Source organism: Tauraco erythrolophus, chromosome 5, assembly GCF_009769465.1.
Source record: "Tauraco erythrolophus isolate bTauEry1 chromosome 5, bTauEry1.pri, whole genome shotgun sequence".
In the NCBI taxonomy this organism is placed as follows: domain Eukaryota; kingdom Metazoa; phylum Chordata; class Aves; order Musophagiformes; family Musophagidae; genus Tauraco; species Tauraco erythrolophus.
Window position 1 is genome coordinate 6,520,364 of NC_141469.1, and position 23,077 is coordinate 6,543,440.

The 23,077-nt window shown below is 40.5% G+C and overlaps 1 protein-coding gene across 1 annotated transcript; it reads right to left on the reverse strand.

Annotated features, from left to right (window-relative positions):
* Positions 1-1,779: 1,779 nt before the first annotated feature.
* QRFPR (pyroglutamylated RFamide peptide receptor) lies at positions 1,780-17,681 on the reverse strand. Its single transcript, XM_086612133.1, has 6 exons — positions 17,342-17,681; positions 7,481-7,639; positions 6,804-6,865; positions 5,783-6,018; positions 4,148-4,245; positions 1,780-2,183 (listed from the first exon to the last, which is right to left on the reverse strand). Exons 1-6 carry the CDS (start codon positions 17,679-17,681, stop codon positions 1,780-1,782), a joined length of 1,299 nt encoding a protein of 432 aa, XP_086468259.1.
* Positions 17,682-23,077: the final 5,396 nt, after the last annotated feature.

A 23,077-nucleotide genomic window follows, 5' to 3' on the forward strand; every position in this document is an offset into this window, starting at 1 on the left:
TGTCTACAAAGACAAGCTAAGACAGAAGTGGTCTTCAAAGGAAGTCACAGTTGTGATTGCAGGCAAAAATTGTTGCTATTCCTTACAGCATTATTCAAAGCTAATGCACAGGGCCATGCCTGCATCACTGCCTAAAGCAGAACCTGACCTCACTCGTGCTGTTTTACCTAGACATAGCTCTCCAAAATTGTTATTTCATCTAATACATAAGCTTATTTAAATAGGAGTACTCTTAATTCCTGGCTGTCAGGAATCTTCCCCTGTTGTTGCATGGGAGTATAAAATACACACTATAAATAATATATATGTAAATAAAGAGCATGTCACAAACCAGCTTCAGAATGCCTTATCCAATGGAAATTTGTAAACATTACAGAAGGACCAGATTACTTCCTATACAAGGATAATTTTGAGTAAGTTTTCATTTACAATGAAATGTAAAGTAGCAATATAAAAAAATTTTACATTTACTGCCAGGGGAGTAAGTCCCATGGTCTCTTAGGTGAGGCAAGGGATGACAGAAGAAAGCATTGACATTTCACAGGCTATTAAAGGATACAACTTAACCTCAGCGGAGTTGCAAATTGTGTATTTCAAAGCCTCGTTTATGCGATCAGATCTCAGTGTGCCATTCTAGATCACATTCTTCCCCCTAGTCCCACACTTGTAAGCATTCTTTCACAATTTTTCAGTTTGACCCACTGAGACCATAAAGAATTTACATAGATTTCAGTCTCGGAATTTACTGTGAAGCCTAAAAATAACAGAATATTGGCCCTGTTCTTAGACAGTGATTAATGCACTTTTAAGATGAGGGAAGAGAGAAACACGTGTGTATGTCTTCAGAGAAGCGTCTGGTCAAAAGACCACAATAGTCAATTGAAAGTCTTCTGTAGAGTCCCAACAGGCTCTGGATCCAGCCCTTATATCCCTCCAGAAAATGGCAACACCACATAAGTCACATATCCAAGCATGACTGTGAGCTAAACTCAGTGTTCACTCTATAAATCTCACCTCCAGCATCTGCACTCTCTTGTACAGCACTTTTTCAACTTCTACATTTTTCAGCAGAGCAATGCAGTTTACAGGGCAGTACACTGCCATCTAAACGTGTAGCCAAGAATTAACCTGTAAAAACAGCACATTAATTATGCATGCATTGTTAATTTCTAACACGCTTCCTGTTAACAAAACCTGAACATGCATACAATGTTTGAATCTTAGTCTCTTCAGAGCCAAATTCTGGCTGGCTCTTTCACACACATTTTTTCCAAAATACAATTGCATCTCAGTCTGCATTTTTCCTGAACTCAGATCTGAAGCTCCTCTGTCCTTAGAGCTACAAAGAGCAGATCTTACAATGTTAGACCCATGTTAGATTTCTAAGTCGTCCAAAAAAAGTGTGCACTCTCTCCATAGTTCCTGTCTTCTGGCAGGTCCAGCAGGGTGCCAGCATCCAGACACAGAACAATCAGAGCAAGTAATAGTTGTTTGGTTTACTTAAAGCAGAGGGCAAACAAGCCCTAAATTAGCTTAGGAAGAAAAATGTTTTTTTTTTCCCCTCCCTGGAAATCATACAGTAATACTGTTTCCCAAAGTTTTATTCCTCATCCTTATAAAATATAGTACATTTTATGAACAATTATCTCAACATGATAATAATCCACAAAATATTCTTCCCCTCACTTCAGCATGCAAAGGAGAAAACTACTTTAAATGGCTTATTCAAAGTTACCATGTAAAGAGAATGCTTCTTCCATTCTCAAAACCTTTGTGATGCTACTGTCCATTTCCCCATGCAGAATGCACAGTAAGCTCAGAGCTGAATAAGGCGAGGTGCCTTTTCAAATGCCTTTTTGAAGCTGGCTGATCACAGAACTTGACTTCAATGTTGCCATCGCTGAATGCCTCCCTCCTGGCTTCGTCCGAGTCAGTGGGATCTCTTTGAGAAACATTTGCCTTTTGCTGCCTCATGGAAATCCCTGAGTTCCCAAGCTGCCTGGTCGGTGATGCGTTTTCTTTGACAACGCAGAAGCAGAGCGCAGACAAAAAGTTTTTCTTGAAGTTTTCATTCATGAAAGCATACACAATAGGGTTGCAAATAGAATTGAAGAATCCTATAATCTGGACGATTGCGAAGATCATTTTGACCGTCACATCATCATACTCCTTTTCAAAATTACCTGGAAAGGAAAGAGGAAATATGCTGTAAGCACCGAATAGCATAAATGCCTACTACTTAGCCTATTTATTATATCCAGTCTGGCATTAGAAGCTTTTATTTAAAAAAATCAACAAAATACCTTGCTGGAGGTTCTTAATATTAGCAATAGGGTTTCATCAGCAAGGAAAGATCAAGACCTACCTCATAGCCCTGCTTTGTGTATATGAAAATAAGGACAGAGTCATTCCAAAGAGGCAATTTATGAGCCAAAAAGCTCACCTAATGGCCGAGCAATAGAAAACATCCAGTCTGTTAAGTATAGGCCTTGTTTATTCAAGTTGTTCTTCTGGCTCTAAGTCTGTGTCCATATCAAATGTGTAAGTACTTTAACACCAGTCCCTGTCTTGTCACTGACCACACGCAGCTTCTTTCTCTGTGCTGACCCAGATCAGCTCATTGAGGCAAAAAAATGCATCTTCTTGGTCACATCTCTCACTTTTTAATCATTGTGATCACAGAGAACTCTGAATTCCTTGAACTCAAAAATACTCAGTGACCGAGCTCTGGATACGTACTACAAAGGTTTATATGGCAAGGAAAATAAAGTCTTAGCAGCACCTGAAATAATTCCAGAAATTAGCAACGAAAAGAGAGTAAACAGTTCATGGAGTGTTATGGGCAATCTTAATATGGGACAATCCAGACAATTTTAATAGTTACAGCTTCTGTGCTTCTGCTTCTCCCCAGGCATAAATATCATTTGGTTCAGCCAACTCGCTGCAGGACTACTGATTTATCTGCTACAATCTTATTTGTGATAGCAGACAAAGAAACAGTTGCTGCCTTTGGCAAGTAGAGGACAACTGCTACTGAAAAATTCCTCTTGTTCCTACATGTAGCCTGCTGTATAGTCCCATATACTATCGCAGTACCTATGCAGGAGATGGGAGATGAACAGACCCCAGAGAATAGGCCAAAGAGCAAAAAGCCAAGATAACAAGCATTGAGGACATTTCCAAGCCAGTATCCAGTCAAGACCACTGAAAAAGTTCAACTGGATTTGTTGGGTTTTATCACTATCATGTCCAGTATTTATATTTACACTATGCCTACCTAGTTAAAGCCAGGACAAGCAAAGGGATTAATATTTCATAACAGTTTAATTCAAAGCATAACGACAACTTAAGTGGATGCAAATAGAAGTCTTCACACATTAAATTAAAATTAAATTTGAATTAGAAAATTACTTGTTCAAGACATTTTTATACTTGGAGATAACTTTCACCTTCCAGCCAGGTACTTTTGACCTTTCAGCAAAATTGGGTAGCATGACAGACAGAGGAAAAAAAACAAGAAGCTACAGAGATATGCTCACCATTCCTAATAGTTGAGTCTTGCTTTTTCTTGAGTCTTGTAAGGCCTAACAAACCTTTTCAGGACTGGATTATGTGCTGTACAAATTCAGAAGCAATTATAATCTTATTTCTAAAGAGCTTATATTCTAAAAGAGCTGGTAGAGGGTTTGGGTTCTCTCCCACTCACCTTGCAACAACATTCAACAGGGTTTGCAGCAAGACACAAAAAATTATCTTTTTTATTTTTTTTTTACTTCACACTGCAGAGAAGTTGAGATGTGGCTGACACATGAGTTTCTCTCACATGTAAGATATCTCCTAACCACTACATTAAAGATCCTTTCCAACCTAAATGACTCTATGACAACAGATTTTTTGAAACATGCTCATTTTCCATAAGCACTGCAGATCTGTCTATCACTCATGGACTTCAGAGTAATTCATCTGTTGTTGGCTATATATCTCTATTACAAGACAGTGATCCAGGATTTATAAGAACAACATTAAGCACTGATAGCAGAAGGTGTTCTGTAGCTGAATGCTGCAGCAGTACCAGCTTTTCACAACCTGTAGTTTCATTATGAAAAAAAAAAGAAAGGCTTTATGGTATGACACACAACATACTCACTGTATTCTATCATCATGTGAATCACATGGAAAGGGGCCCAACAGACTGCAAAGAGAAACACCACTGTCACCATCATAACAATTGCTCGCTTCTTCTTCCTGAAATTGCATCAAGATATTCCATACTGAATCACTAAGAATTGACTGTAGGTAGATCAGTCTCTTCAAGTTAAATCTGTAAATGCGTTGTAATGGTTGCAGATGGAAATAAAACCCCGGAAGAATGCTCAGAAGTACACAACTCCCTTTGAAACGAAAAACGCAGCATCATATAAATGTAGTACATTAATTAATATCTTTCATTTCTCTCGTTTGGGAAAGCAATGCACTTTGCAGCAGCAAGCAGTGACATTAGCGTAGCTTGCACGGCATTTTCACTCTATTCAAGCAGATGCAATTCCAATAGGAAGAGATGGAGGGGAAAAAAAACTACATAAAATTCCATTAATAGCCAAAAAAAACCCCACGAGTCCCTTCCTAGATCTGGGAGCTGACCATACCTGCAGCATGTGATTACATAGAGAACTTGGCAGAGAGTAAGTGAAATTACACCCACAACATTCAAACTTTGCTGATAGATGAAGTGCTGGAATAAGAGCAAGAAACACACTCCCTGCCTCCACTGTAATATCTCCCAAACTCAAGATACATACAACTTTATCATCATCCCCAAATTGATATATAATTCATCTAACTACATTCATAGATCCCAAGATGGATCTTTCACTTAAGCTAAAGCAGCAGCACTTCGCTGGTAGCAGTTACAGGATCTTCTTCCCACTGTGTGAAAATAAGCTGAAGGGCAGCCCGAAGATTTCATGTCACTGCACGTCACCTTAAGTCCTGTGAGACAGCACCCCCTTTCAATTTTGATGTGCAAGGGTCCACTTCCTTAGGCACTTTGTTAGACAAGTATCTAAGGAATCGACTATCTTTAAGCTGCTTGTCTGTATTCTCACAGTCAATACTTAAGGTGATCCTCTCCTCAATGAGCAGAACTTAGAGGCTTCTAGCACATCAGGCAGCAGATCAATTCGCCAAATGAAAGGAAAAAAATGAGGAAATATTAAGCGTAGCCCATATTTAGTGCTAAGTGGCAAAGTTGATAATTATTGATTTTCATAACTTTTCAGATAGAGCATTACCATCTGGATAGTCTCACACAAACACATCTGAGAACACTCAAGTTAAACTGGTTTTAAATTTTTTCCCCCGTATGCTAATTTAACTTATAACAGGATCATAAAGCAGTGTTCAGAGTCTCAGAATTACATAAAGAACTTCCCACAGAACATATAGAAATAACATAGCAGCATTTGCCCCTAGTCATCTTCTAACTCATGGCCTACATCATTTAAAAACTAGCATTTCACAATGTATAATATGAGATTTATTGAAAGGGCTTTATTTCCCAGGTGTGGCTACACTATACTTTGAAAACTATCTGTTTAAGTTGCCTTAAATTGAGTATCTCGGTGTTAAATAACTAGCTAGCTTTAACAATCTGGTCCACACTTGCAGACTTCCCAATGGATAAGGAAAGATACTTTTTTTTTTTGCGTTGGTATTGAAAAACTGTCAGAGGAAAAAAAACTTTCTAGAAGTCAAAATTCCAACTGTATTTTACTTTACAAACCTTGATATTTTAGACATTTCACTCCCATGAATGGTTTGAAGAACTGAAGCGTCTCCCACTCGTTTCTTAATCCAGAGTTCATAGCCAATTTTAGTGTACAAAAAAAGCATCAACATCAGTGGAAGAAGGAAGAGTATAACAAGAATAAAGGTCGCATATATCTTCTCATAAATCGGACTGGCCCATTCTTCCAAGCAACAAACATACACTTTTTCATACAGAAAATCATATTTAACCTGTAACAAGCGTAAAGGAGATGAGTCACTACGGTGTTTACTCCAAGTGTAAAACCCAAGCACATTCAAATATTCCCCATTCTTAATACAACAACCAAAATTCAACAGAGAGATTTTTCAAAGTGACAAAATTCTTCCAAGCACTTTTCCACCATAAGTGTTGCGTTGATCCAAGTTGACCAAGAGAGGTCAGGGGTCTCCTCCTCAAAACTGTTTTGTTTTTTTTAAACAAGAATTTTCAAAGGAGACCTTGGCTATGCATTTTGCAAATAAAGATGGGTGTATAAAAACTTCACATGCTAGTCACTTAAAAAAAAAAAAAAGAAAGATTTGTTAACATTCAGACTCACAAGCAGCAGATTCTGTCAAGCCTTTTTCTTGCCCCCCTCCAAAAGCACACAGCAACTCCTTAAACTATTATGCACAGCTCTTCCAAATCTCAGGGAACGCTGTCATTCTGAAACAACAACCTAAGCCCTACACTGCTGTATGCCAGTGTATGCCTATAAACCAACAGGAAGCAGCAGTGGAAGTCATAGATATAATTACTGCTCTTTGACATAATTGGAGAGGGTAGACATGACTAGTCCCTGCTGGTAGTCCTCCTTCCAGTGCATGCAAGTCCCAATCCTTAGCCTTTCTCATGCTGGCACACAGAATAAAAGCTCCACTTCTCTTATCCCACTGTCGCTTGTTAGGAGTTGATTCAATTTTATTCCTAAAGATACAAAAAGATCCAGCAAGGACTACGTTTAAAATGTAAATTCTTATTTCGCCTAACATACCTCAAGCCGCTGCACATGCCACATAGGTGACCCAACAATAACTGCCAGCAACCAGACCATGCCTGTAAAATACATTTTTTAAAGTACATTAAAATACTTTTTTTTAAAATACTTTTTATAACAAGCAGCATAAGTTTTGGTATGAACAGTTTGACAGCTTCATATTTAAAAAGTCAGGCAGAGTAGACAATTTAAATAAAGAACAAAGTTTTCTATATGAGGCATACATCAGTCAACATTCATATCAATAACAGCATGCTCTTTTTTTAAATTAGTTCTCTTTCTCTCAAGCTACCTTCATTTATTGGTATTCAAGTATAAAGGCAACTTAATTTACATGAGCAGCCCTATGTATGTTCTCTTTGTGCTACAATGGAAGGATCGTTTACAGCTGTGACACTGCTTTAGTAATTGTACATTTTGAACCTTTATTAAAAAAAAAAAAGCCTTCCAAAGCTTCATCAGAGTCTTGTTTAAGTTCATTGTCAGGGTTATGGCTAGTAATTACCATACATATAGGCACTGTCCTTGAGCTATTTTATAAACATTACTAAGCTTACAATTAATCCTGCCTCTGAATCACTGGTGCCTTCTCTGTTCTGTCATGTCATCTACACCAGCTACCCTGAAGATTATTTCTCTATACACACGATTATTGGAGATGCCTAAAGTCTTACCAAGCATTGTGAAAGCTCTTTTATTGGTGTACTGCCATTTCATTTTTAGTGGATGCACAATTCCCTGGTGTCTTTCCACAGCAATGCAGGTCATGGTAAGAATCTCGGTTACAATAGCAGTGGATTGAACAAATGGTACCATCTTGCAAGCAAAGGCACCTGCAATAGTCAGAAAGTAAGATATGCAACTGTTGCAGTTCATGAAAAAGCTATTAATACTAGACTTCATCACTAAAGTGTTATTGTGCAAAAAGAACAGGCTAATATTCTTAGATTTATTTTAACAGCTAAACTGGTAAGTCTCCTATTTAAGCTATTCGTCAAATGTAGCTTTCAATAGTCTTTCTTCCGTTGTGCACACTACATCTGCAAAACCAAGACTTCCAAGGACATATTTGCTTGTTCTGTATCAGTCTGAGACTTACTACTTATTCCTATTTCAGTTTTGACCAAGTCTTTCCACATGTGTTTTCAAATGTGCCAAGTTACAGGGATATTTATTATCTTTTATCTTGGCAGATTACTCTCCAGTTTTATGAAGGTCTTGCTGTAACCTGTGTAAAAGTTTACCTTTTCTGCTGTTGCAAATACATTCCTTCTGCTCATTTAAATTCCACTCTATTTGTATACTTTGGCACTTAATACATCGTTCTGCCAAGCAATATATATAGGAATCCTCTAAGACGCATAACATAAGAGGATAAATTCAACCTCTTCCTCATCTTTCCATTCTCCAAGTCTCTGTCTTTCCTGATTAACACATTATATTAATTACACCATACGAATTAAATGCAATTTCCTGCCTGCATTTTCACAGCTGTGTAGGTTCCTGTTGTATTTATGCACAGCCAGCACAGCTCTTCAGATTTCATTGCTGCTATAGCTTCCCAAAAGCACATATTCTATTCTTCACATATTAGTCATTCTCCATGACTCACTCTCAAGCCCCAACCATCTTTACACCAGTTTCTAAGTATTCTTTCTCAAAAATCTTACATTAACACCTTTCCCAACTTACTTCCCTTTTACTCATTTTCTGACCATGAGGTAATTTTCTATGTCCACATTCTCACAGTTCTCTGACATTCTAACAGTTCAGTACCAGCTATTCATTTCAGCAACAGCTGCAGTTATTTCCCTTACTTGATCATTAATTATACTTTACCTAGATATAATCCATAAAAACTCAAAATAGCCAAAGGAATATCTGATCCAACTTGAAGTCAAGCTTTAAAATGCTACAGACACCTTAAGCAATAAAAGCATAGAAAACAAAGAAAACAAACAGGAAACTATCAAAACTTAATCCTGCCCTCCCTGAAGGGAACAAGGAACAGGGAAACTTCTGTCTGCTAGGCCAGGCTAAAAGCCACTGTAGCTTACAAGAAGGAACTGATTTGCTACTGGTCTTCTCAATTCTAGCTACTCAAAAGACTACTTTTTCTGTGGCTCCAGGAAGGAAAGGGGACGGCAAGGGTCAAAGGATGGAAGTCAAGTACCCTTCAAGTATATATTCAACACTAGCAACACCATCAATGTGCATGCAGATCCATCTTAAAACAGAATAAAAACACACTTTGAATAGTTCAAAGGAAATATTTCCTTTGAATATAGCTATTTAGAACACGGTTTGGAGATAACATCATTTAACAGCTAGTACTGTTCAAGTCTTCTTTCCATTCATTAACATGACTGCTAGATATTTTAGTTAATTTGTATCAGGTACTATTGTCCTTGTAATGATACACTCAGCTATAATAAATCAACACTGGATTAAGAATACAATGAAGTTCTGTATCTCCCAACCAGACTGAAAATAAGGATGGATTTGCTTTATGTATTCATGATAAAGGCACTTCAATGGCTTTATTTCATTATTTATTTCTTTGTACATATATTCTTCGAAATATCATTTCAGATCCTAGCTAAAGAGGACAATTAGTGAAAGAATAACACACAAAAGTGAAAAACAAAAGCCCACTCCAGTGAGTTTCAGTCAAGATTATTTAAATCTCACTCCTTATGGTGGTTTTGGAGCCATTAAGCTAATCAGCACTTAGATGAAGGAAGCATTTGCCAAAGAAATAAATCACTTCATTGTAATGGTGAAAGGAAGGGAATGTGAAGTGTTTCCTGGCTCTACACACACTGAAATAAAGCTGAAAAGCAAAGAGGGTTTAAGACAAATTTTTAGAAACCATGTTTAAAAGTTCTCTTGCGACAGACCAATCATCAACAGAAACCTACAGCTGCTGTCAAGAAAACAACCACCCAAATAGTAATAATCAGATTAGAAGAGCTGAGTAGCCTGTGATACGGAAGAAAACAATGAGAGGTATTTGTCTTTCAAAGGTGAGAATTAAAAAGCAGGGAAATACACACTCTTCTTCAAACCTACGAGTAAAAACGAGGTAAGAAAGGATGAGATCTACTTGCTTCAAATAAATCTGACTGACACGCCAAGTAGAACAGTACATTCACTGCCTACAGGTAACTGCTGAAAACAATGCTGTCCTCCGGCACTTCAGGTACACTGCAACTTCCATCCAACAAATTCATGCTAGTTGGTCAATGACAACCATATAATAAATTACATTAGAAAATACTGATTGATTAAGTTTCCCTAAGGGAAAAAACTTCATACATTCATACATTTAAAACACCTTCTTATTATCAAAAAGTAGTCTCCTACCTTGTAAAAGAATCATATTTCATTAAACAGACAGCTCACATTTTAATCATTAACTGGCAAAACGCAACCCCTTTCTAGAAAAATAGCTATGAAGCACAGATGCCAAACAACACTAAAATTTAAATAATGTTTCTTAGCTGGTGATTTAAATCATTAATTACTAAAGCCACCTTCAGTGTCAAGTGAAAGAATTTAAGAGAAGCTTGATCATTCACTTTTTTCCCCAAGCTGACCATCTTGTTCCGTTATTCACTAATTCTTTATCTTAAATTCCTACAGCCTTCAAATCACTGAAAACAAATCAAAATCATTATTTGCCTCTTCTTTCAATGAAGAGAAGTGCAATAAAAGCAGGAAATAAAGCAGGCAAGAAAAAAACAGTTCCAGAAGGATGTGACAGCTACAGTCCACCTGACACATCCTCGCACTCCCAGTCCTAGTCACTCACTCTCAGAAGACAAATCTTTCAGAACATAATTTTGCTTCAGTTCTTTTGCAAGTCATTAAGTAGTTTTGGGCATCTAATATGCCTAAATCAGAAAGAAGCTCATTAATATTTTTTGAATAACTTCTAAAGGCTGTTTTAAAATATTTTTTTCTTGGAAAAACTTGCTGAAAAAGTATTTCCTTTCTTGCCTGCTCATTTTCCACTTACACCCCCTCAATACAGAAATGTGTGACTTTCTGGAATATTTTCTAATACTTCTTCACCTAATATTTTAAATATATATCAAAACTTTTAACTTGTACAAGGTAAGGCTTTCAGTAAACACTTCCAATAGATTGTTAGTGAACACAGCGCTGTAACATTTAATACTGACCATTTCCAACTGGGAAAGAAAATCATTTGCAGAGGAATACTGTGAATGAAAACAACTAATTGCTGCTCCTTTTCAAGAAGCTAACAGGTTCCCAAGAGTACTCCTTATGCACTGCTAAAAACTACATAGATTATTCATGCAATGCTTAGTTTTCCCCAACGATGACAGGTTCAGAAGGCTGCAAATTTAAACCGCATTCCCTTAAATAATTCTTCAGGCCTTCATTATCAGATATTGTGCCTGTAACCATGATTTAGTCATTTCATCACCCATTTGAAAGATGAGTTTTATTTATCTTTTTATTATGGTAACAAAAGCTAAATCCTGAAACCATTCTCTGATAAAAGTTAAATTGTTCCTTCCTCTGCCAAAATGTTGTTGATCAAAAGCACTTGCACTAAAACCTCTATCAGGGCTTGCAAACCAGTTCTCACCAGCTCACTTGAGGCAAGCGACATAAGTTTTCTCATATTTCGTAGCTTCAGGGCAGGAAACAAGTCATTCATCATCATACAGATGATATCCTTAACCGTCTTTCATACCTGGGCAATGCAGTGTTTTATATGGCTTCTTGGGCACAGAGGCATTCTGCATCCTTACCAGTTTACCACCTGCAAAGCACAAGTCTCTCACATTACCTACAGAGGACAAAGAATATTATACATACACCTGCCCAGGAAAAGGCACGTGTAGCACTCGATGGTTAACCTGTGGCAGTTTTAGTCTGTTTACAGTCAGCTACAGCAGCCAAGATAAAACAGTATGGCATGAGCCCATGCGATCTGATCATGCACCTCGAATAGGAGAAGGTGCCTCTGCTCACGGCAGGGCAGTTGGAACTAGACCATCTTCAAGGTCCCTTCCAACCCAAACCATTCTATGATTCTATTACTAGCCTGTAGTTTATTTACCAATGCAATATGGAGTGCACACCATTCCCTCTATGCTGCAATTTGGAAGTGCGGACCATACACTTTGGGCTAGCTGACCAAGGTATTCGACACTCTCCACCCTCCTTCCCCCTCCCCTCCAAGGCTACGTGCATCTTCTCCGCCTGTGGGTTTACAAAGCCTCTGAAATGGGCACCACAGTCTTCAGGTAAACTTGGATCAGCAGCTTATTTCAAATTACAGCGACTGGTAAAACCAAATGCAAACATGCAGGTATGCAGGACAGCTGTGCAGCAAAGCACTGCTACTAGAACACAAAACAATGCACTCAACTACTGTCTGCAATCGTGGCACAAACAACAAGTAGTACAGGTGTGGGTTTTTTTTGGGCAGAGATACAGGTTAAAGATCCAGATGTCATCTCAAGAGAGAGACTTCCTAGCAGGGAGCAAAACAGGACATGGCAAACACATACCAGATTCACTCAATGTGAGGCAGAGAATCCCAGGTGCTTCTACCAAGAAAAAGGACATAAAAACCTGCACACTCACATGCAACACTAACCAATCTATCTGCATCCTAAAACTTGCTTTATTTCTTTGCCTGATTAATGCAACAGCAAGTATTTCACATCATTGTGTTTAATATTTACACTAATTAATGATATACACAACTTGCAATACAAAATTCCTCATGCTGAATATGAGTAGAATAAGTTTCCTTTAAGCAGCAGTTTGCTGCTTTTAAGCTAAACACCCTGCCAATATATTATACAGATAAAAAACCTAATCCTATTATTTCCTTTACTGAGGCATTCACTGTATAACCCTTTCTCAAACCATCTTCATACAGATTTTTTACTCCTGCCTCTACTCATAAGTAAATATCCCAAAAATACACAATAGCAGGGCATGAAGCATGAAGGATAATGCAAGATTTCAGCAATACAGATTGAACTACAAAAATCACCCTGCTCTTACTGGAAGCACATCAATCCAAGATATAACCTCTCACATTGCAGGAGGCAAACGAAGAGTGTTCTTGTGTCCTTGACCTGATTTACAGCAAGTCTAGACAACTTAAATTGGAAAGTTAGAAAAAAGCTTAACAACAGGAGATTCAAATAACCGTATCTCTCACATTCAGCTTTACTGTTTAGTATTAACCCTAATAGCGCATCAGCAGTTTTAGAGTATTTGGAAACTCTTCAGTATCAAAGAAAATTCCAGAAGCGAGTCAGAGTAATGTAGTTTGTAACATCTCACTGAAGAACTTCAAGGTATCTAAGAATATCAGCCACAAAAGGCTCAGTGATTTCTATTGCTAAGATTTAGTTTTAATCCCTCAGAAAGGAATGTTTACGCATTCTCATACAGGAAAGTTGTATATAAGATAACACGCTGCTTGACACAAGATATTTGGTAAAGAACAGAAAGCATCCCTAATACTCAACTGGGTAAAAGATGCCACTTGGTTTTCAACCAAGCCTTTAGAGAAGAGTAAACTGCCATGTCAAGGAGCATCAGATATGGCAGCAATGTTCAGAAGACCCATTCCTCTCTCAAGCAGCAGCTGGAGGCCAGACAAGATAGAGGAGGGCATCTCAAATGCTGCTGTGTACAGTAGTGCCCCAGATGACTCACTACTCTAAGTGACAGTAAAAGCCACTCTCTGACGCTTGTCTGGAGAACATAGAGTCTAACTGATAAGATGCAAAATTCACAAGAAAGATGTAGCAGAGTGCTAGGTCTACTGTAACCTCAGGTTTTGCCCTTATCTTTTGCCAGGGCTATTATATTACACAACATTAAAAGTAATTTTCCAGTGGCTCCAGGCACTTCTGCAAAGATAATGCTGTTAATCAGCTAACCAGGCAGGGTCAGAAAATAAAGTGACTCTTGTAATATCTGGCCCAGAGACAAAAGCCCAAACTTATCTTTAAGAGTGCTGCCATCAGTACCACAGTGAGACCGCTACTGTTGCCTCCCGCCGGCAATCACGAAAGCAAATCCTCAACTGTGTCAGTTTGCACCGAGACTACTTTTGCTGTATGCATCAACTTACCCCTTACTCAAGTTCCCATTTTATCTTCCTCTTAAAATGGATCGTATCAATACGATGCCAGTGATCATTTATGCCAATGCCTCAATTTTCATTTTCTTCCACAGTATATTCCACATTACAGAGGGATTAGCTCGCAGGATTTTTATTAGAAGTTCCCTTATTAAATTACAACCATTTTAGCTGCAAGTATAAATTCAGAAAATAAACCATATACTGTTGCTATTACAGTCTCGCACAGCTATACAGATTCTTAACAGATCAAAAGTGAGATCAGTTCACCTATTTTGGTCAATATGGTGCTGGTTCCAGTTGCTGCTTATGTAGAGCTAGCAGGTCTGTGTTAATGCTGCACAATCACCAGGAAAACCGAGACACCTATCAGTTTCCTGAAACTACAGTTGCTAAATTGTAGGTGAAGTTAAGATGTAATAAAGAATATACTGTGGGAAAAGTCATGCCAGTGTTTAAGGTTTTCCCATGTCTGTCAGAAGTTCTGGTAAGTGTACTGCAGTGAACCTGAGAAATCATCAGTTTCTAAAGAATTTCGACAAACACGATCTACTAGCGGAGCCACTTTACCATCCACAATTTGAATAACTTTACATCACCAGCTACCAACATTCTCCTTGGAGACTTATTGTAAACTATCCACATCTGGATACCTTTGGGCTGAAAGTGTTTCACCCTTCACTTTCGAAGGATCAAAATGGAAGTCAGTCCTTTCTGATAGCATCCCATAATGTCTTAAAAGATAGCAGCTACTCTGAAACTGTGGCTGTTCTTATGTTTGCATGTTCTGCCTCTGCAGCCTAGAGTGTTTGCAGTTTTCCCTTCACAAACACATACGTACAAGCATGGAAATAAAGAACCAGTTCTAAATCAAAGTCAAGTACAAAACATACCCTTCTCAGTTCACAACATCTAGTACGGATGCTCGTTTTAGGCGTGCAAGTGCAAATACATCAAGACAGAGAGTGACTAAATGCTCAGAAACCCAAAGATATTTCTAACATCAAGTGTTCCAGGATGCACCACTTTTCCCAGCAGGGATATATTACACAGTCAAATCACCTTTTGCTTAACAGATATGGAGCTTGCACTACTCAGAGATGTAGCATTAAGGTGGATGAGAATAAGCTTTTTCAGACTGCAAAATGAAAGGCAAAAGAAAAATTAAACCAGTAAAGCTAGTAAGAAAAGACTCCTCCCAGACTGGCAGGCTCTGATTTGATTACAGTACAACTGTAATCACCATTCATGCTTCTCAGTGTAAGCCTCAGGGAATCAGATACCCTTGGGACATCATCAGTTTACATCTGATTTGTTTCCCTGAATTTTACTTCACACCCTCTGTCCCCAAAACTGAAGAGTGACACCCATCAATTACGTTACTTATTATGTCCTCCCAACACAGTGTTAAAGCTAATTATCTTACCAGGGCCATAAAGGCTGCTATCAAAGTCAACGGGACCTATGGATCTACTTGTGCTGAAGATGCTCTAGCACAGCAAAGAGAGCAGACAAAAAGTACATTAAAACCCACAGAATAGTACGCTTTAAAGCAACTACGTTGTACGTTTTACACTCACTACTTGCAGATTTTTGTCAAGCATCCCAAGGAACAGAAGGCAGATGGAAACATACATACTTTCCCCATACTGTTCCACACGCCTGTGCCATATCTGCTGTAATTCACCTCAGGTGGAGGCTTCATCTGACCCAACTTTTAGTTGATTCTGGTCAGATGTGTGGTCAAGCTGACAGACCAGGGTCTTCCTAATGAGTGAGAAGAATCACACCTCTTATCTTTAGGAACAGCTATTCAATTCAGTCCTTCCCCCTTTATGAGAGACCTCTTGATGCCACCAGTAACTTTCTGCTGTATTCTTCTTTTGGGAAGGGGAACTGGAACTACAATTGTCAAAAGGAAGGCACAGCAGTATAGCTATCAATTTATTCCATTATTTTTGTTTACACATCCTTATTAGTTTTGGGGTTCAACATCTGTGCTGTCTTAAAATAGTAGATACCTGTACCCCCAAAGACAGCTCATAAAATAATAAAACAGTTGTCTGTACTATCACTGGCCCCAGAAATTGTCTATTTATCACTTCTCCCAGAAACTTCCTGTTTTTCAGACAAAAATAAAGCTATTTTTTCACTGGGTTAGGTATCTGTCTGCTTTTCGAGTATCCTCTCACTTGTCAATTTTTGGCCTGCATTGAAACATAACTGCATCAACTTTATGAACGTTTTTTCATATTGAAACATTCTGAAAAAATATGTCAATTTCTGGTTGTAGAAGATATTGTCTGCTACTTGCTGCAAAACCATCTCAAAATTTTATTTTTCCACTTTTAAAACTCTGGTTTAAGACCAAGAAAAAGAAGATAAACACCATTTGCGGTGTTACTTCACCTTTGTCTTTTTGTTACTTTACTTTGGAACCGGGAAGCACATTAAGAAAAACAAACTTCTTTCTAGGCATCAGGGAGGCCTTGCCCAAAGGTCCTTCATATCAATAGGAATATAACATAATTCCCAAGATAAAGTATATCTTGAAAACAGACCATCATTTCAACATAAATTCTGCATGTTCTCTCACTCCTCTGTTCCTCCAAGGACACTTTTTTTTTTCCTCACAAACGGTTAAGGAAGCCTGACTCTGAGCCGACAGCTGTCAGAGGCACTTAAGCTGAATAAAGACTGATGTTTCACTTGCCAGACAGATTTCACTACTTTGAGAAAAAAACAAAACAAAAAAAAAAAAAGAGAAAATACCGCAAGACTACCTCATCAGCACCACACAACATACAGTTCCTCACACACACCCCGCAACTTTTAACGAGTACAAGCACGGAAGCGCTTCACATAACCTGAGGGAGCGGTGTAGCCATGATTTAACCCTGCGGAAAAGCAGCCGACGGCAGCCCGAGGTTACCGAACCACACACCTGGAGACACCGCCCCGGTCCGGCCAGGAAAGACCCCGAACGCCTGACGGCGGCCCGCGGCTCCGGGGAGAGGCGGCGTTCCAAGTTTTCCCCGAAGAGCTCCAGCCCCGTGAGGGAGCACGAGCTCCGGGCGGTGCGCGGGAACGACGCTGCCCTCAGGGCGGACGGCAGCCCCCTCACGGCGGGCCGCCCGCGCGCCGCCACCTCAACCGCCGAGGCTGCGCGGGGCTCGCCGCAGGGACACCCCGCGCCCCTCGGGGTTCCTCACAGAGGGCGGGAGGGAGACGGATCTCTCGCCGACGGGAGGAGGGTTGTCTCAGCGGCGGCACTGCCTCACCGCTGCGCTTCATTGTCCCCCATACCCACACACCCCCCGCCTCCCTCCGGCGGCCGCCGAGCCCGTAACGGCTCGGGACTGCCCGCCCCGGCCCCGGCACCCACCGCCGAGCCAGTTGGAGGAGATGTTCTGCAGCATGGTGAAGGGGATGCAGAAGAAGGCGATGAGGAGGTCGCTGAGCGCCAGGGAGCAGATAAAGATGTTGGTGACGGTCCGCATGGCTTTGCTGCGAGTCACCACGTAGAGCACCAGGCAGTTACCGAAGAGTGCCAGGGCGAAAATGAGCACGCAGATGAGGACGAAGGCCACCTTGGTGCGCCCTGGCAGCTCCGGGACGTACACCAGCGGCTGCAGCCCGTACAGGGCGATGAACTGCTCCCGCGTCACGTTGTTGTCCCGCAGGAGCTGCGCGAACTGCTCCGGGGTGATGTTCAGGGACTGCATGGTGCCGGCCCCCCCCACTCCCTCCTCGGCCCCCTCAGCGCCCGCGCCCCGCCATCGCCGGTTCGCCGCCCCTCTGGCGCTCAACCGGGGAGACGCAGCCGTCGCTGGACCGAACACGGCACGCGGAAAAGCGGCCGGGGCGCGGAGGACGGGGCAGGCACAGCGTTACCCGCTCCGCCCGGCTGCAAACTTCGAGCTGGCGGCACCGCCCGCAGCCTCCGCCGTGGTGCCCGGGGCGGCGACCAATCAGCACGCGACGTGGGCCCACCCCGGTCCCGCCCTTGCGGAGCGGGACGGCGGAGGGCGCGCGCGCCGCCCCGCGCGGCCCTGCCCCGCCATGGCAGCCCCGCACAGCCCCACCGGAGCACCTCACCCAAGTGCCCAAGGTGGGAGCTGAAAGTACCAAACCAACATCCCCTCCCGTTTGGATCAGGCCGAGAGGGAAATTAAAGAGATGGCGTAGCAGGTACCTGGCCTTGTGCGTGAGGAGAGGCTCTGCCGCCCGAAGCAGGTCACGCTGCTGCTGGTCCGTGCCCAGCCCACACGAGGGAATATTATCCGCTCTTCCAGCCCTCTCTGCACCAGTGCCGCTGCAGGCCCTCGGCTGGTGATGAGCCAAAGCTGAAACTGAAAAGTAATTTTTCAAACTTTTGGCCATTGAGCTCACTGAGATCCCAGGAGATTCTCCTGAAGATTCCTTTCCCAGGCAGATGTTCACCAGCAGTACAACCACTCTTGCCGGAGGAGGCTCGATAGACTCCCCCCTCACTCCACCAAGCTGGCTAGGCTGCTTAGGTGAGGTTATGTGGGCTACTGAGGTGGGCTTAGCCAACTGGCTGCAACAGCAGCCAAGAGAATGCCACTGCAGTTTAAATGTGGATAATGGGAGTTACAGTGTAACAGAGGGGTGAAGTTGAAAATATCAGAATAAACAGTCTAGCAAAAGCTGTTTATTTATTAGATATTACATTGCTGGCTTGCCAAGGAAAATTGGAGAGGGAAGAGTTCACCACCAAGTCATTCTCAGCAAAAAGAATGCTCTCAACAAGACCAAAGATACTTTTGTCGTCTTCGAAAGAAAGTGTTTGTGTTAAGTGGAAGTCAATGGAGAGAAGTTCCCATGCCTGTGCTGTTATGTACATATTCCAATCTGCACAAGTCAGTCCTCTGAACACCGACAATCCTCTTCTAAGATACAGCTCCATGGCAAAGAATTTTCTTTATTATCCCATCGTGAAAGGGCTCCGTCACCCTTCCTTGGTGCATTATGGCCCTGCGTTTTCCTGTTGAGACCAATGTGATCAGGCTCCCTTTCTGACAGGCTTTCTAAAATTTGTTCTGGAAGGCAAATGCTCATCAGACTGACTTAGTTCCTGACACTGACAGCCTTTTTCACCTTTTCTTAGGCCTGCCTCATTGGCTAGAAAAGCTCACTCTTTTAGTCTTATAATGATGGAGCTGAGCTTATGCTCCATGGCACCAACAGACTCCTTTTGGGTTCAATTTTCCCAGCACCTTGCCTTGGACTTTACACTAACTATACCAGGCGTAGCCTAATGCCACCTTCATGTACTCTGTTCACACATCCTTTCCTATACCTCTTTTTCCTTTCCTTTTTCCTCTTCCCCCCCCTTGTGTTAATAACAGAAACCTCATTTAGAAACATTTCTATTAACAAACTAGATGCATTTCAGCAGATTTCATTCCTATTATAAATAAAGAAGGGCCAAACATGGAGAAGGCTGGTCTGTCTTTGTCATCGTGGACTGCAGTGTTGTGCTATTCATTGCAAAAGCATCCAAGCCTACCAGGAACTTAAACAAACAGGAATAAGCTCTCACCTAAGTACTGCAAATAATCAGGGTTTATGGTTAACATGGACATTTGTTTTGCATCTATCTTTATTTTATTACTGTGATTTCTCATTACAAGTAATGAAACAGCATTTAAAATGAAAAACGTCTTCACAGCTAATCTACATAATACAAACAAATCTTGAAGCTGTAGGCTGTGGAAGTGTGCCATGACATCTGCTGCAGATTTAGCTGGTTTTTGCACGCAAAGAAAGGCATGATGCAGGTGATTTTACAGATAACATTTGTCTCGAATATTTACCCACATGGAGAAGATAAATGTAGGATTTACAGAAACTTTTATTCTCTATGAGCGTTATCGATCCTCTTGGCTGAAGCAGTAACAGCATGGACATCACACAAGGGACAGGGCAAATCACTAGTAATCGTATTACCCAGCTCCTTGACCTGAATACAATTGTATTTGGAGTTAAAAGGGTTGAGTTACAAAAGGTGACTTCGTCTAAAACCTGCTGAAATTACTGAAATGACTTCTCTGCTTCCCTGGCTACAAATGATTGGTAGGTAAGGGAAAATGTTGCTTACTTTTCAGGGCAGGCAACTGTGTTCTGCCTTATCCTGCAGCTACCGCTGGCTCCTGCTGCTTCCTGCAGTCCGCAAAGCAAAGCACTATGGGGCTGCTCTGGCTCTCCCCGCTGTCATTCAGCTCTTCAGTAAAATGACCCATCTTGTAAATACATTTTCTCTAAACAGGAAAGAGGGTGTGATGTGTAGGAAGGCAGTCCTGTCTTCGTTCTTAACAGAAAAGGTATAAAACAGCCTTTTGAAACAAACAGGTTTCTTTTTCCTTAATTGACTTTCTTACTTCATAGATTTGAGCAACTTCACTGCCGCCTCACTTGCCAAAATATATATACACGTCTTGTATTCTCCTGCATTACTTTTTTTTCAATTTTTAATGATGATTTTCCATACCTTTTATCATCTACCTCCAAATACACCTCTGTCTCAGTTTATAGAGTTTTGATATTTACACATCCATGGGACATAGGTCATGCCGTTACATAATCTCTGTAATACCTAACAAAACAATCTCTCTTCTAAATTTGGGAAGCTGTAGTTTGCTGTAAAATAAACACTATTATTAGCCTGTACACATCTTTATAGATAATAATAAATTACAAGGCACTTCTCTGTTCCTCTAATTATTATTTGTGAAATTGATGTGTTTACAAATATAAAGCAAGGCTTGAAAAAACCAAAATATTCTAACAAATAATTGACTACAGAAACAGTGCATCTTTCCTTATTCTTAACTGAAAAAGTTAAGCCTCCTACTAATTAAATGGCTAGAAATATTTTACTTCTGTATCTAGAATCCCTTGCAACTTGAACACAGATCAAGTCTTGGGTTTGCCAGTAATTTTACTTGGACTTCAAAGAAATTGTATATTCTTTTGTCACAAACCTACAGACTGAAAAGTGGTGAAATGTGTGTTGTACCAGGACGCACTCTGTCAAAAACACTCATTTCTTCACGCCACTGTAGGCACATTTTTTTTGACCTAGATGATTTATCAATCAGTATGACACTTTCTTCTTTTTCAAAAAGGACAGTCAATTTCCTGCAGCCTGAAAAACACTGCCGATCAGTTTGTGCACAGGTGGTAGGTAACCTTTTCTCTTGCAAAGCCAAAAGAAGCTATAATTGCACTGTTAGTTTCCCTTTTAAGAGCAAGCAATACTATCTGTGTATGGCTGCTGTGAAAAAAAGCCAACCACAAAGAATGTGCACACAGTTTTGCACAGCTTTCGTAAACTGAGCGTGAAGTTCATCAAAACTGTGAACAGTGCACACTTTGAACACAGAAAAAACAAATACTTGTTCTGTAATCCTAAACCAGAAAATTTAAAACAAACTTTTTTCCTTCTAAATCTCAGCCCAGTACGCTGCTTTGGCAGATCTGTGGCTACTGGAATATTGTGATAGCAAAAAATGTCAATTTTTTTTATTACATTTAAGTAATGGTATACTTCTTAAAGTAAATACAGGTGTTCTCTGAAAACAGTGTACAGTTTCTGGGTAAGAGACTTAAAAAAAACCCAATAAACAGTTAAAATTATCAACTACATACCCAGTATTAGTTCCTGCCTTACTTAGGTCACCTGGATATTTACAACTCTAAAAATACAATAATTGGATCAGTGCATAGATTCCATTTATATAGGTTTGACACCTTCACTTCATTCAGGGCGATAAGCTGGGAACCTACAGCTTCCATATAAGATAAATTCCCACCATACTGACAGCATGTATGCAGCCCTTCCTATCCAGAAAATGTGCATGAATTACTAAAAACAATTGCAAGACTAAATATGACAGCAGCTTACGTTGCCAGAGATGCTCCTCAGAAACAGATCACCTTGAACACATCTTGCCAGAACTGGTTGGTCTCTGTGCAAGACCACCGGCCAAGGCAGCCAGACTTGTGCCAGTTTACACAAGCTGAAATTTGGCTTTCCTGTGACAGGATCCCTCCCTAGCTTCCTGAGCAGCACCAGCCACCAGCTTGCAAGCCTCAAGGGGCTGATCAGTGCTAAGCCTGCTGGTGTAGGTTGTAGGATCGATATGCTAATTGATCTGAAATGTTTCTCGTGACAGTTTGGCGTGGAGGCTGTACTTGAGCCTGCTCAGGGTCTGGCAAGAGAAAAGATACAAGAGGAAACAACTGGCCACGTTTAAATTGTTAACCTCACAGCCCAGCCAGGTGCAGTCCCTGCTTTTGGCTGCTTAATAATTCTGCTGCATTCACCTCCAAGAGCAGTATCCTTCCGTACAAGAACTTGAATGTAGCAAACCTCTGCTGCAAAAGTCCACATATAAAAATTATATAAACATACTTTTCCAGACAGAGATAGAAGAACATGGGAGATAAGATATCTTCAATGCTTTCGAGAAAGTGAGAGGAATTATCACCACCAGGAAAGATGAAGACAGAACAGACATGGGAAAGAGGACACTACCATGAATTACCACTATCATGCATCCTGGAAGCATTAACTCCTCACATTTTCTCTTGTCAGCTGGTCTATCAAGGTAGAAGCAGGAACAACTCCTAGAGCATCATGTTTGCATAATTGTAATAAAAGTTTCCAATTTTCTCCTAGTTTACTGAATCAAATTTAGCTATTCGGGAAAGATAATTAAATCTACTGCAAGAGCAAAGGAAGTTTAGAAAGGCTACCTTACTTTTTTTAAAAGAGATATTTATTCATGGCTCTAACAGCTAAAACAGTAGGAGGAAGAAAGCTGAAGAGTAAACACAGGAACATCTTTTACGGAAGAAGAATGTCATTAAAAGCAGGTCTCAGGTCATCACATGGCAATACTTAAAAAAAAAAAATCCAGAATACATATAAAATGGGAATTTGCTACTTCTAGGAAGCACGTGTCAAGGAAATTGCACTCTGAGAAATAGTTTTTCTCAGGGGGCAAGTCTAGTGAAGCTTAAAAAAGGGGAAGGCCCACAGAACCATTTATATGATGGAGGGGAGCGAGGCCCTGGGACCGAAACTTTGTAC